Genomic DNA, 15,995 nt, shown 5'->3' on the forward strand with positions numbered 1-15,995 from the left:
TTGTTTGGAAAAAGATATCAGTATTTTGAAGATGTCATATTTGGTTCCTGAGAAGTGTGGTGGGCATTTCTCACTATTTTCTGACTTTAATCCAAACAAATAATCAGTTAATTGAAAGAATAATCAGCAGATTAATCAATAATAACAATAGGCCTAATTATTAGTTGCAACCCTGTATAAAATACTTTACTACCTTAACCAACTGCGTACACAATGCAATTATACATTTTTAATGCACAATTAATAACAATCATCAATCAATCATATAACTTATTTGACTTTTGATACTTTAAGTAGAAATTGCTAATAATACTTACAATATTTACTTTTAATTTTGTTTGTATCACAGTTTACAATATACAATACTGTTCTACTTTTATCCTCTGCAGCTGTAGGGACACATCTTGCCCACTAGAGGGAACTGTTGGTTTTCTGTCTAAAGATTGTTTATTATCACAATGAGAGTTTAAAACCTTTACAACATAAAAACACTAACTGGACCACAAACCAGCAAAATAACGTATGGCAGCATTACTACCCAGATAGTATCTTCATCCTCTTTAGCCCCACAAATAAATGATCACTACTAACTAATAAACAATTTAAATGTTGAAAACGAATGAGTCCTGAATTATTACTGTTAGGCAGATAGCACAGCTTAAGGTCTTAGATAATTTTTCATACATATTGTAATAATATTAGAGGAGATAAAAACAAGCACCCCTCTATAAATTCCATAGAGTAATAAGATACCATATAGATGACTGGAAAACAAATTTTAAGATGGGCTATTATTAACAACTTTTGTTAGCTTTGACAGTGAATTTGTTCTCTTCAAGGATCACATTTATTTATTCATGTTTATATATGTCTGTTTTTAGGGTTGATTTCATGGCTCGTCAAGTGTTATGAGCCTAAGGCCAAAGCTGGAAACTTAGTTTCCTGATTGTTATCTAACAATATCACTACTTTGATCCTGATTGATTTTACACTATGATATGTAAGAAGATACATTTTAAAATTGTCTTCAAAAATTGAGGAAATGGGCTAACAGAAAGCACGGTGACAAAATAATATATAACTGATTAAAATTTAAAGCTGGGGTAGGCAACTTTGGAGAAACTAGCAAGACACAGCAAGATTTTGGAAGTATCCAACAGAATAAATCTTACCTCATTCGTTCAGGCCTCCCTCCAAAGCCACTCCCCCAAAACACATTTTCAAGTGCAGTGAGTGCACAGGTAGGCAGGTAAACAGACATGTAGACCAGCCAATCATAGTTGGCCCATACTTAACAATTTTTTTGCTTTTTCTTTTTTTTTTTTCCGAAGCCAAACAATTTCAACAAATCTAACAAAAAAAAAGCTTCTAAAATAAAATTCTGGTTCTTCTGTGGCAGTTTTCTGGTTCTTTAGCAGTCTTTTTTTTTTATCACTGAATTAATTCACAATATGCCTACATAAATGATAAATTAATCAAATTACAATATAAGTAGTTCAAAAGTTTTTTTTTAATTACAGCTCTTCAGGGTTTATTTTGTTGTTTCCAGGTATTTACTATACATAATATTAAAAATAAAGCGCTCACAGCTTTTACTCTTATTGATCTATTTATTTATTTATTGGTCATCATAAGGTCTAAAACCAGTCGGACGACCACTAACAACAATATTACATTTGTGGTCCGGGGCCCCTGGTTTGGGCGGCCCTGCTGATTCAGGCGGATAGAGAGCAGAAGGAGGAGGGGTGTGCGTGTTTGTCGGCAGACAGTCAGTCAGTCAGGAGGACCGGAGTACCAGCGGCAGTTTGGGAGAGTCAGAACGGGGAAAACTGTGTCCAATACGGGAGAAGTCAGAAGGCAGAATCTGCAATGAGTTGGGGAACGGAGCTTTGGGTATGTTTAAACTCTCTCACCTGTGTTTCTGACCAACTGTTTGGCTCGTTTGCGTTGTGCTGCGGCACGGACAACACACCGACTTTTGGGGTATGGAGTGAAAGAAAGGTGCCGTGTGTTATGTTACCTTTTAGCTTTGTGTAACGCGGCTAACGCTAGCTGGCCCCGGCTGCGCTGTTAGCCGGCGAGGCTAAAGCTAATCCGAGGTGCACCTTAACGGCTGTGTGACAGCGGCGGAACAATAGGAAAGCCTGCAGACAGACGGGCACGACGGCCGGGGCGGGGGTCACGCCGCCTTATCCGCTCGATAACAACTTAAATAGTACATGTGCTGCTGAATTTATGTTGTTTGACTGGCAAGTTACAAAGTTGTATCTTTGTGTTTTTTTTTGTGTGTGTGTGCGTGTGTGTGTCACACCCTGTTTCAAAGAGAGGCTGGCAGGGATTCCCGGTATCAGGGTGGAGAAACGGTGTGATCTCGCTTGTGGATACCACGGTCCGTCCTGCTAGGTCTACTTCAAATGAACCTAACTCTTCACAGCTGTTTGTTTCACGACTGCTTTTACACAGCGTGTGTCTTTGTTGCCGCTTATTCAAGCTTTTGTCTTAACTTCCATGTGATTAGAAGGGACACAAGCTCGTATTAAGTGAATGAGCCGAGATAAAAACGCCTCACACCGCATGTTCTGCCTTCCTAGCTCTTATATCTCAATGAGTAGCTACATGGAAATCAGTTTATATTATATTTTATAAGTCACTCAAACATGTACTGCTGCTGCTCTTTGTCAAGTACAGCAGAAATCAGAGTGAGTGCATACCTCCCCTTTTTAATCAGCACCATGTCTCAAATTATTATTATTTAATATGGTTTAATTGTTGTTTTCAGCATTGGGTTAATTTAGTGAATATATATTTGGATAAGAGCCATAGCTGACAGTATGATGAGCTCCAGCCTCAATTTTTTTGGGGTGTTGGCCATCACAAGCTGTGTAACCAGAGAGGCAACCAGCAGCATCCTCTGTGTGTGTGTGAGGAGGCGGTACTTCACCTCCCTGGGATGATACTCCTCCAGCTGACCTCAGTGGTTATTATGCAGTTTAATATAAGCTAATTTTTTGCTTGCTCAGCCCTCAAATGTAACATGACTATGCTGCAGCAGACAAAGAGATAATGGTTTGCTTGTCTATGATCCGAAAAGGATTGTGAAATAGTGAACACAGATTTGATTAGTCAGGATTTTAGTGTTTTTGGATCTCCCATTCATATTATCCATTCAGCTGTTTTTTGCATTTGTGTGTGTTTTTTTTTTTTTTCTGTGGATAGAGTACCAAGCATGGACAGAATATGCAATTAGCTGTGTTCCCTGTAGGCAGGCTGAGAGACTGGCTAGTGAACACAGGATTAGACATATATTTTTAGTCCATTTCTAAAAGTGTGAATCTGGTTTCAGCCTTTTTCTTTACTAGGAAAAAGATTTTGGGTTTCTAGATGTTGCAACCATTTGATACAGCTGCATGATTATACAGAGGAAACAGTGTAACTTGTGATTAATTTCATTATCAATTATCTGTTAATCATATAAAAAAAAAGTCAAAACTGTAAAAATGCCCATCACAACATTTCATTTTTTGTAAATAAACAAATTCATTGAGTCCTCAGTATATTTTAAGTTATATATATTAATATTTTTAAGTGTGTGCAGAAAAATATCAGATCTTTACATATGATGTTCAGTTTGAAAGCAAGACACTGGTTTTTGACTTTGAATGACTTTAGTAAAAAACTAAAGCTCAAAAATGTCAGGATATTCCTTTATTCTCTCATTAAACCTGTTTCAGTTCTTCTCTGCATCGTCTTTTTGTCAGTGCCGTAGCAAAGCACACTTTTATCTGCTGAGTGGAGACGCTGGCTGACGGACCGTCATAATCCCCTGATGGGATTAATGTGTTGGCTGTCTGATGTCAGATTACGGATTATTGTCCGCAAAATAGGACATTAGACATTACAGTCAGTCTAATTTAAATGACAGACCGTGTCAAAAAGCAGAGATTACATTTGTTGGCCAAATACCATTAATATGACTACTTAGGTAATTGTCTCGTGTGATTGTGATGGTTTTATTGATTCAGATGACATTCAATAGCTAATTCACCTAGTACTGCAAACTAAACATTATTATCATTATTGACTAATCTGCCAATTATTTTCCTGATTAATCTATTATGTGCTGGGTCTATAAAGCAAACTACTGAAAAAGGGCCATCACAATTTCTCAGAGCCCGAGGCAATGTCTTCAAATTGCTTGTTTTATTGGACCAACACTCAAAAACTATCAAAACTATTTAAAATAAAGAAAAGCCCCAATATTAACATTTGAATAGCTATAACCAGCTCAATAATTATTAAAAAATGAAAACTCATTTATTAAAAGAACAAACAATTCTGTGTAGCAGAAATACATTTTTGTTAATTTTTTCTGCTTTTTGTTTCATCCCTAAATTCCATTAGTAGGTATTTTCTTACAAACTGCATTATATAAATAAAAAGCATCTTGCACTTGATGTAGCAATAGGATGCTCAATGTAGCTTGGCGCCTTTGCTTTTGCCCTGCGTTTTGGCTCTAACCCAGGCCTTTGAGACATTAAAAAGCAAGCGAGGAACATCCTATTACCGAACTGGCTTCCTGCCCTCCGAGACACACATAAAATAGGAAGTGCTTGTCTGAATTAAAGCTCTGTGTGCCAGGATGCTGGCATGCTGTGCTCAGGTCTGGCTGGTTGAGGTGAGCCCGGAGGCCGGCAGAGTGGAGCAGCCAAGAATGACTGAAAGACAAGAGACTGACGGGCAGTCGTCTCTACTGATCGGCCAAACTGAAAGACAAAGATAAGGGGATAAAGGATGGAAAGGAGAAAGAGGACAGGCTTTAAACGCCTGGCTAAACTCTTGATTTTACTCTTGAAGTCAGCTGGTAAAAGGATAGACTTCAGACCAACTGTGGAAACTCAGATTCAGAGCAGTGAGAGTGTTTTGTCCCCCACAAGAGTTTGCTTTTCTGTGGATTTGAAAAAGGTTAAAATGTGTTCCCTCAAATATCTTATCGGAGGTGTTGTTGGAGTATGGGGGTAGCAGGATTATGTGCAAATAATTTGATAGTTGGAGCAAGAGGGTTGTATTCTTGGCATCAGGTGGCCATCAGAGTCAGACAAGGGTACTCGATTTCCCCCTGCTCCTGTTTGATATTTATAGACTGTAGCCTTCAGTATATATTAAAGTCTGGAGTGATCCCAGTTCCCTGACTGTAGGGTAGCATCTCTTCTGCTCAAAATCGTGTTGTCTTGCTTTATGAGCAATATAAGATACGTTTGCAGAGACTCTGTCGGCGATTGGTTTAATAGAATTTCCTGAAGACTGTGTTGGCTGTAGTGGTATCGCAGCCAACTGTTGTTGTAGTGCTTACACCGTAACTGATTAGGCGATGGAGAAGAGAAAATGAACTGACAACAACTGTGATAATCGATCACTAGTTTAAGTTTTATATCAAGCAAAAATTTGAGATTTTGGTGATTTTTCTCAGTTTTATAGAACTGTAAATATTTTTTAGTTTTGGACGGTATCCAATTCTGGCTTCTTTTATGGTTTCTTTACTCCTCCGTGACAGTAAACAGAATATCTTTGGGTTGTGGACAAAACGAGACATTTGAGGACGCCACCTTTGGCTCTCTACAAAACAGTGCTCGCCATTTTTCACCATTTTTGACATTTTTTGTACCAAACAACTTATCAATTAATTGAGAAAATGATCAACAGATTAACTGAAAATAATCATGTGGTACTACTGTCATTCTGTTGAAAACACTGAGCCATGTAATGTTACAATTCATTTTCAATGCTTATTCTGCTAACGGGGAGCCTAATAAAGAAAAAAAGACATTTCCATTAGAGAAATTAAAGAAGTTACAAAAATGTTTATCAGTATGAACATGTGTATAATGCTGACTATAATTCTTAGAAAGAAAATCAGAATCGGCCAAGAAAATTTCAAACTGTGCATCTCTAATAAACCCTGGAAGCTTAAGGTGACATCGCTTGTTTTGTCCGAACACGAATACACAGAATAAGCATTGAAAATGAATTGTAACATTACATGGCTCAGTGTTTTCAACAGAATGACAGTAGTACCACATGATTATTTTCAGTTAATCTGTTGATCATTTTCTCAATTAATTGATAAGTTGTTTGGTACAAAAAATGTCAGAAATGGTGAAAAATGGCGAGCACTGTTTTGTAGAGAGCCCAAGGTGGGATGTCTGGTTTTGTCCACAACCAAAGATATTCTGTTTACTGTTACGGAGGAGTAAAGAAACCATAAAAGAAGCCGGAATTGGATATTTGGGGAATTCTGAGGAGAGGGTTCTTGTTGTTTAGTAGGGCAGTAGTCCGGTTCTTAGCAGGTCACAGCGGGTGAGAATGAAGTCATGTTGAAGCTGAGGAGGCTGGCCTGGATACGACAAGCTGTTATATCAACTCTAGCCAAGCTTTTCAACACATTGTGTGTACATGGAGGGGGTGTTTTTGTAGGTGCAAACATGTTGTTTTCAGTCCTAGATGTGTGACAGTGATAGCTGAAGCCCACGTTACTTTGTGTTTGTCCAGCGTGTGGGGGTGGATGTCTTTCTTAATTAACAAAATTGCACTAACACACATCTCCGGGAGACAAGGAGGAAGATGAAGATGGAGAGGTCAGAGGAGGAGGTGTGAGGGAAGAATGGAGGTGAAGAAAGCCATCTAAGAGGAAGGGAAGAAGTTTAATGATATGAGAGATATTTTCATTTGGTGGGAGGTTAAGGCAGAGAGACAAGTAGAGTTTACAGGCATAATGGATTAGATGAAACTTTAATGATCCCAGTGGGGAAATTGGCTGTAACAGGATACATCAAGAATGAATGGGCTGTCAGTCAGAGTAGAGCAAAATGAGTTTCCACTGTATAAACAGATTCAAACATTTACAATAGGTGCAAAATGGAGGCACATGCTACTGTGTAAAACCAAAAACCCGTTTTTGATTTTTAATGTGTCCGATTACTGTAGCTTTGTATGTTACACTTAATAAACCTGCAGCAGATAGCCTACACTTGGGCGAGGGCGGTGCCTGATTAAATGTAAGTAACATGAGCTTGAACATCAACATAGGTGGGTTTTTAGTTACAAAAACAGGAGGCTCACCGTTCAGTTTGTAACTCACTAACTGGGACAGTTGTCTAAGAAACCTCCGGTTTTTAAGATTTCTTCAGTATCAAATAAATTCAGTGATAGTTGTCAGTGCATCCAGGAAACGACCACTGACCGTCCAGTGCGCCGGTCCCACTGGCATCACAACCCATAGTAGGTTTACCAGTTAGGAAGTGGGGCGCTGGACCGTTAAAGGCGAGGGAGAGGAGGTTGCGGGAGTGACCTGGTGCGCTGCAGAGGGTCGGTGATCAGTCCCTCGGGTTGGATGATGCCTGACGCAGACCACAGCTGTTGCAAACAACAGGCGCACGTTAGTTTGAAAACCAGTAGGATACAACAACGGTCATAGATGGAACAAAACGCAACTGCTTTGTGTTTCCGTTTTGGTTTTAAAACGAAATAATCAAAGAACGAACCATGCACAGATTGTGTACCTACTCGTGTTTTTTTTTCTCCCAAGTGAAAATCTCATTTTGTTTAAACAAGTGTGTATGTGTCCATTCAAATATTAAATAAAAAGAAATTAATACATTTGGTAACATTTTGGTGTTTGAAGCTATGCAAATTTTACATGAATAAAGTCAGAGTCAGATCTGCAAAACAAAATGTGAATCAAGATAAACAGCTGGTTGCACTTATTCCCCAGTTGGATGCTATTAAACCATTTAACCGGCACAGCGAGATGATGTAATTATGAGGCAACAATTATGAAATGAGGCATGTATTAATTTAAAGAAGCCTTATTGTTCCACACAGATATAAGTCTGTTTCCACTGTATCCCATTCCACCAACTTTTTCAGCTCAGCCAAGCGTATGGGGTTTTAAAATTTATTTATTTATTTTTACGGGCAACTTTTTTCTAATTTTCAACATTTCCAGTCAGAAAACGTGTGTATAAACAGTTGAATGGAAACACATTTGTAACAGGAAAAGCACAGGTGTAATCAATAACATTAACATTAATAACAAATACAATCCATTTATATTAGCCTAGCCAACAGCTTGGCTACGTGCCGCTTTGAGCATTTATACTTGTGCGTTGGTGTCTGCGTCGCTCTGCAATTATTTTGGCGGTGGGGTTTCTTTGTTCTTCTTCTTTGTTGGTGTAGGCTGGAGCTGATCGATGTTGAATAGCAGTTACTTTTAGGGACGTCAGGGGAGAGGGTATGTATGACCTTTGAACTGGTTGAGGCAGGAGGACAAGCCGGAAATGTGTAGGAGGGGGGAGCAGATCAATCACAGTTCTTGCTGTCTGTGTTAACGCAACGTGTAGTTACATTTTGGGGGAGGTGCACATCAGGCTTTGACAGGCCACTACCCGTGCAAGTCAGTATGCCTGATGGACAGGCCTTTAGCTAAAAAAACAAAGTGGGCTTGTACAGACTGTGTTTGATTAACATCTCCCTCACTCTTATGTTAGCTTTGTTGTGGCTGTTAGTGTGGCACAAATTACACATTTATCATTCTTATTAGTACATAGTGTTTGGTAGTGATTGTAGTAGTAATAGTACAGTAGCAGAGCACAGATTTGCATTATTACACTCCATTAGTAATCAATATATTATTTTGTGTTAGTGTACCAAACAGCACAGGTAATATTTCTGAAACGTTTCTACGTAATGGATGTATGCATATATTCTACGGGTTTAATATATGCTAAGTCCTTTTCCTTAAAGATAACTATACAAGGTGGCGTTAAGATGTTGCACTCTCTCAAAGTAATTTATTCTGTCTGCTGCCCTGGATTGTTTTATACCCCTTATGTATCGGTACCTTTCTTTCTTTAATCTCTTACCCCAGTGTCCTGCCTGGTGAAATAAAAGTTTAATAATAAATATTCTCATGAATTTAATCAGAATCTGATGAATATCATGGAAGACATGTGGGCAAGCATAGGAAGGAAGTGACAAATGAGACAATTAACTACCAAATGGAAGAAGTGAATTATAGAACAACAAATCCATAGTCTTCTGAAGCCTCCCTCTCTTATCCTTCCTCTCACCCTCCCATCGGCTCACTCCCTGTCCTCCCTCTGGATGCGGTCACAGCTGTATCCAACCAGCCAGCTGTTTGGCAGGCAAGCTCTTCTTCATACACCATCACACCTGTATGCCTTTAAGACTAACGTAGTGACTCTGGAACCTTTTGCGTTACTCTAAACGAGTCAACGCATGTTACATGACCCTCCTTCCAATCAGGGTTTATTGTTGGTGTGATGCTGCTTTTCCTTGGTATGAAAAGGGTGGACAGAGGTATTTATAACTCTAGGATCACTACATGTACAAGCATCTGTTGGAAGCTGTGAGACAATGAAGTCTGGCTTGTTAGATATTTGAGTTGTGACAGATATGTTGTGTTTTAACTCCTTGGCGTGTTGTGTTTCCTAAAGATAAATTGTCATCATTACTTATAATTTGTATCTATTGTTGCAACATCAGTGTTTATTATAATTTCTTTCCAGGAAGTAAAAACTGAATCACCAGAGACAGAAACCGTTCCAGACGTCTCAGAATCATGACTTGTTTAGATGCAGGGCTTTGGTCAGAGCTGCAGTTGTGTTCCCTGTTTGCCGCCTTCCAGGAGTCGGTCTGTCTGTCAACTGTTTATTAGTCAGTCAGTTACTTTATTAGCCAGCGGATAAAAATGCAGGCTTCAGGACACGTGGAAAATTGAAAGATGTCGGGAATCTTTCTGGTGAATTTTCCCTAGATCTCCAACCTAGTCATTATACTAAACCTCTGCTGGATGTCTGGCTGCTGTCAATCTAAGGCCTGCTTTTGTTAATATGCTGACAGACAGTAATATAGACTTTAAACGGATGGTATTCCCTTTGATTAGCCATGTTTATTAACTGCGACACCAGTTTATTTCAGAAATGTTTTTGTGATATTTGTTTAAATTCTCCTTACATCCCGACAGCAATCAATAATTAAAATTCTCTGACACACAAATGGATAAAAAATGATTTCTTTCTGCACGGGCTGTGCACTCACTGCGCATAAACATGTGTTTTGGGGGAGGAAGACTTGAAGGAAAGGGGAGGGATTTTCTTTGGTTGGATACGTTGAAAATTTTGCTGTCTCTTGCTAGTTTCCACTATGTTATCCTACCTCATCTTCAGGTATTTAATTCACTGGGTTAGCTAAAAACAGAAATTGCTGTCTGGTCATTTTTGACATCAACAACTTTAGTAGGGTCTTAAGCAATCTCATGTAGCCATTTAATGTCGTTATTATATATGGCTTTAGAGCTGAAACAATTAATTAATTTATTGATTAGTCCATTGACAGAAAATATAATAAACTATATTCATAATCCATAAATGTCTCAATAATAGGACTGATTCATTGCTTTTCTTTTGTATGTGATAATAAATTGAATATCTTTGGGTTTTAGACAAAACAATTTGACACCATGTTGGACGTAAGGAGACTGGATTTTTCACATTCTAGGTTAATCAAAAATGAACAATCATTGGTTGCAGCCCTATATGACTTTGCATAGTATAGCTAGACATTACCTCCCTACTGCAACATGCCCGTTTCATCATTATTTTCCTTAATTTTTGTTGACTTAAACAGCAGTGAGACTAATGTTTTGTTCAAAGCCATGGTTTTAGCCATAGTGGTAAATAACTTTTCGAATTGGTGACGTAGAATTAAGAAATCCTCCAGCCATTGTCCTTTGGTTGCTGTGTACTAAACACATCAGCTGCCTGCTAAACCTGCTCACCTGTGCTGCACTGATGCTATCTGCTCTGTGGACGGACACAATACCAGATTACATAGTGACATACAGGCTCAAACACAGGCAGAGAGACACGAGGCAACAGCTTCTATTGTGCAGCACAGTGTCCCCTGATTGTTGATTCAGTTCCATGTTTAGTGATCTGGTTCTCTACAGTACCATTAACTTCCCTTAGCAATGTGTTAGAGCATGGAGAATAAGGCAGGCATGAATGAATCAAGCACCTCTTTGTTCCTCGTGTGTGTGTGTGTGTGTGTTGATGTGACCAGCGGGGGGTGTGTTTGCCATGTGACGATAAACCATTAGCTCCTTTTATCCCATTGCAGAGTTGATAATAATGCCTCTCCCTTCCTCTCCATCCTTACGCCAACACACTTCATCTACTCCTCATCCTCCCCCCCTCAAACCCTGCCTCCCCTCGGGATCAGGAGGAATTCCCCGCACAGACACTTTTTATATGGGTTTCCCACAGGCCAAGATAAAATGTGCAGTATTTTAAAATGGTTTAATGTCACGGACCCTTAAATAGACTTTAATGATATGAAGCTGCTATTTTCTCCCAGGGGCCACATATGGGGACTTTTTGTTTGAGTTAAACAGGATGTGATGGTGTTGAGAGAAAAACCTTATAACTAGTTACCTGAAGAATGTTAGTGCAACTTCATATTTATGCCCACCCTTTGTATTTGTAGTGAACTGATTAGGCTTAATGGTGAAATTGTATCAGTGGTTTTTCCTGCTATGTCTGTGACCTGTGATCAATTATTGTTGCTCTTGGTTATTTTATTGTTGAGAGAGTAGGCTGTACACCATGGCTATGAATTAGGGGTGGGTGATATGGCAAAAATATCATGTCACGATTTATTTCAGGCAGGATCACGATTCATGATCTTATCACGATTCATTTTTTCTGTTGGTTTTTAGAAAAATTTTGCAAGTTATTGGAAAATTTTAAAGAGAAAATTAACACTACTTTATTAATCACATACAATATAGCCTAATGATTAATTTCAAAGAACTGATTCATTTTGTTCTTTTAACATTTTAAAGATTTTTTTGGTTGGATTTCCCCATGAATGAATGTGCTTTTTGCTTCCGGAGGGACTATAGGGGAGGGATATTGATTGCCGTTTACAGTAGCCCATAGAGCTAAACGTGTGCTACGTCCCCCCCATTCTGTCATGTAAGACTGTGCGGACTGGTTCAACTCTCAGTGAGTAAACACTGCGGCTGGAATGGGGCCGAACACATCCTCAAAACCGACAAAGGCCAAAGGAATACAGGACCAAGGTAGCAGGTTAGACTCTTGACCCGGGGGGAGACTCAGCTAATAAAGGACAGCTAGCAGCACTGCTAACTAGGGATGAGCAATTATTGGAAAATAATGTAATTGCGTTTTATTTATTTATTTTTTTAACCAATATTGCGATTTAATATGCAATTAATTTTAAGCTCTTTACCTCATGTATTATTCAAAATGGACAAGCAGTAAATCAGTGTATAGGATGACCAACACAATATTAGAGAGATGGAACATACACTGTTCTTTCTTGTGGGTCAGGCCTGTGTTATGATGATGTAGAATTATTATATGATAGTGGAGGAGATATATCAAATAATAATTTTTGTCAAGTCATGGCATTAAATAATATGATATAATATCATCAGGTCGGCCTACCGAACACAAGAAAAACTACAGTTCACCACAGTATTATCATTATACAGTAAGCGCTCAATACAAAATCCACAGTTTAACCACCAATCAATGAGTCCTTATCTCAGTTCAGATCTGCTCGGAGTCCATCTTTCTGTATCCCAGTAAGCAAAGAAAAAGGTTTGAGGTTCAATTCAAAAGTTGGCCAACAAAAATAAGCAGAGTGACGCCTCTCATGTTTAATAGACAAGCTTAGTAATTCTCCGACAACACCGGAGTTCCCTGGCAGCCTGCGAAGCTGGTAAGCGGCGCACTGGCCGTAACCTCGGGACAGACTGAGCCTCTTTCAGATTTGTGAATTTGTTTTGAAACGCCGTTTCACAGATATTTCCTGAGCCGACTGGTGGCTGTGTGTGTGACGCAAGCACCGATCGCCACGATACGCTTACCTTACCACACGGGTCTTTCTGTTATGCATTTTTCCTGTCTGTCAAAGCGGCGTATGGCCTGACGATTTCACCCACCGGGTGCTACTTTCATTCCCTGTGTTACACTAAAGTTTATGTAGTGTCAGCTTCTGTCAAGCTTAAGGCCATTGTACAACAAGAAGGCAAGGTACAGCGTAACGTGCAGACAAAGCATCAACATGCTATAATATCGCAAATGCAATTAATCGTTCAGTCCTACTGCTAACCGAGCTAACAAGCTACAGTTAGCGGTTTAGCAAAAAGTTAATGTATCTGTCCATCAACAAACTCGGCAAATCACCTCGGTACTATATTCCCTGTTGGTCTCTGTGTTCTGTCCCATTCATGCCGTGTTCACTGGGAGGCTGCTAAGCGTAGTTTTGTTGACCGCTTGCCCGGCTCCGGTTCTGTGGCGCTGCTCTCTGACATTATCCTGGCCTGAAAAACTCCAGTGCTTGAGTAGAGGTGTAACGTTAAACACAATACACTCCCTGGTGCTCTGAGCTCCCAGTCCAGGCTGATTCTGATGAACACTAGGCTAACTGAGCTAATTGTATAACAGCAGCTCGTTAGCCGCGGTCAGCGGTTACTTTAGCAACAAGTAACACTTTCTGTTCATCAGCAACCTCCGTAAATCCCAGAGAGTTGGTGCAGAGCAGCCGGAGGACAAGGGAAACTTTAATGTTAGTTTTGACGCCCAGTAGTTACAATGTTGCATTTGTAGACAGCAGAGGATGCAGGCAGCGAGGCAGCTGACTTGCGATGTTGACAGAGCTGTCAACTGTGTGTATAGCCATAGAACTATAACGGATTGTGCACTGTAGCACCATAGTAACAATCTCTCTGAAAAGGCAGATCGTGAAGACATTTTAATCTCGTAATATCGCCCACCCCTACTATGAATGCACTGACTGTTTGTCACATCATTTATTCTGTTAATTTATCTTTATCGCATGGACATGGACATGGTGGACATCTTATTGTGTTTACATTTTCCTGCTGAGACCATAGTGGTCAACCAATGCTGATATTTAGAGAGCACGGAGGCCGATGACGGATATATAATGCCGATATCACAGCAAAGAAAAGTGGTTATCTCAGCCAGTAACTGGTTGTTTTACATGAAATATTTATTACATAGAAAAATACATTGGGTTACGTGCAGATTTCAGAACGTGACAGAAGTGACGTCATGGCGTTGCATTATTCTCTACAGTATGAATATATTTAAAGCTAGGCTGTAATGGTTGTAGGTTAGATTTGCTTCCGTTTAAGATGGTAAAAACGTGTCACAAACACTATGGTGTCTGAGGAAATTTAGGGCTTGAAACCAACTTTTTCACCACCTTCCCAAAACTCACAAGGGGAAAGTGCTAATATCGCAGCGCCCACAAGGATGAGGCTGACTTGTGTACAGGCAACGGCCAATGCGGATTATCTCAAAATGCCAGATATCGGCTCAAAAAAGTTTATTCTAATCTATGGTAATCTAAAGACCGAAACAGCAAATCCTCATATTTTAGACACTGAGGCAAGATTATCCCATTTTTCACTTCACTTTATCAAAACTTTTATAAATGAAAACTAGAATTCTTAGAAATCTCCAGTGACTGCAGCTGGATATCAACTCCACATTGGGTTGTGACCTCAAGGTTGCTATTGGTCTTTTGAGTATGGACTACCAGGAATAAGAGTTCCTGGAACCAAGGTCCCCACCCCTTATGCTTGTAGCAACTGCCATTGTTTACAAGCGTTACAAAAGCAATTTTAAGATGCAGCCTTATCAGCCTGCATTTCTTTTGATGATTTGTCAACAAGCGTATGTATGGGAAACACTGGAAGGAATTTGCCACAATGCACATACCACAAATACAGACGTCATGTGCAAAAGTCTGTATATACATGGGACAAGCGTAACTAGGACAGCCCCGCTCCGTCTCCTTTCTCTGTCCTCCTCCCTGTCCGACTCACTGCCTGTTTGCTGTTTTTTCTTTACGAGGAAACAATGTTAATTCTAGCAACAAAGGAGTTTTCCCAGCCTGGTAATTTGGCCGACGAAGTTTCAGAGCCCAATAAAACCACTCTGTGTTGCTCATTCTCACAGACACACAGACACACAGACACACACACACACACACACACACACAGACACACACAGACACACACAGACACACGCACACACAGACACACGCACACAGACACACACACACACAGACACACGCACACAGACACACGCACACACACAGACACACACAGACACACGCACGCACACACACACACACACACACACACACGCACACACACACGCACACACACAGACACACACACTAGCTGCTCAGCATGGATGGTTTCTGGTTACCTTGGTAACCTGTCCATGAAGTACACAGTGTACCTCTTGGGTACTGTGGGTACCCTAGACCATAATATGTCAGGTAGTCAAGAGTGCAGAATAAAGGATGTTAACACACTGAGCAGCAGGCTGACTCTGAGCCGGGTTATTTTCCCTCTTGTTTATCAGAAACTATGAAAGATCTGTATCTTGTAGATAAAACACATGCAAGTATAATGGATTTGTTGTCCTTTTTCTTAGAAAGGTCGACCCATTTTTCCTCTTTTTCCTGACCACCTGAGACTTGTTTTGTGCCTGGTGCCTGAATCCAAACTATAAATTGCAGAGACTCGAAAGGGTGGGGGGGGCCTTTCATAATGAGATGACAAAAAAAGTCTGAAACAGGATTCAGATGTCATTTGTGAACTCATTTAAACCTGCTTTTGTGACCCACTCTTGTCTCCCAAAGCAGTCTTCAACAAACACTGCTTTGTGTTTCTTGGTCTAGACTTGCCATTGTTCCTTTAAACCCTCCTAATGTTTACAAATTGTTACTCACAAGTATGCCACAGATCCACTGCAACGCATTATCTGTCCATGCTCCTGGCTGATAACGCTGGTTAAGGTAGTAGCACTAGCTATAAACACTACTAGCAGCCATAGTAGCGTTAGAAG

At 39.8% G+C, this 15,995-nt stretch overlaps 1 protein-coding gene across 2 annotated transcripts in view; it reads left to right on the forward strand.

The window, feature by feature from the left end:
• Positions 1 to 1,666: 1,666 nt before the first annotated feature.
• fnbp1l (formin binding protein 1-like) overlaps positions 1,667 to 15,995 on the forward strand; it is a 52,087-nt gene continuing 37,758 nt past the window's right edge. The window contains exon 1 of one of the 2 annotated variants that reach the window (XM_038715155.1): positions 1,667 to 1,893. In XM_038715155.1, coding sequence (XP_038571083.1) covers positions 1,870 to 1,893 — 24 coding nt within the window. In that variant the 5' untranslated portion in view covers positions 1,667 to 1,869. The remainder of the gene's footprint in view (positions 1,894 to 15,995) is intronic. The other variant, XM_038715154.1, reaches the window with a different exon arrangement.

This window comes from Micropterus salmoides, unplaced genomic scaffold (genome assembly GCF_014851395.1).
Source record: "Micropterus salmoides isolate LMB-PRFRI ecotype aquatic unplaced genomic scaffold, ASM1485139v1 Ms_hic_scaffold_13, whole genome shotgun sequence".
Lineage (NCBI taxonomy): Eukaryota > Metazoa > Chordata > Actinopteri > Centrarchiformes > Centrarchidae > Micropterus > Micropterus salmoides.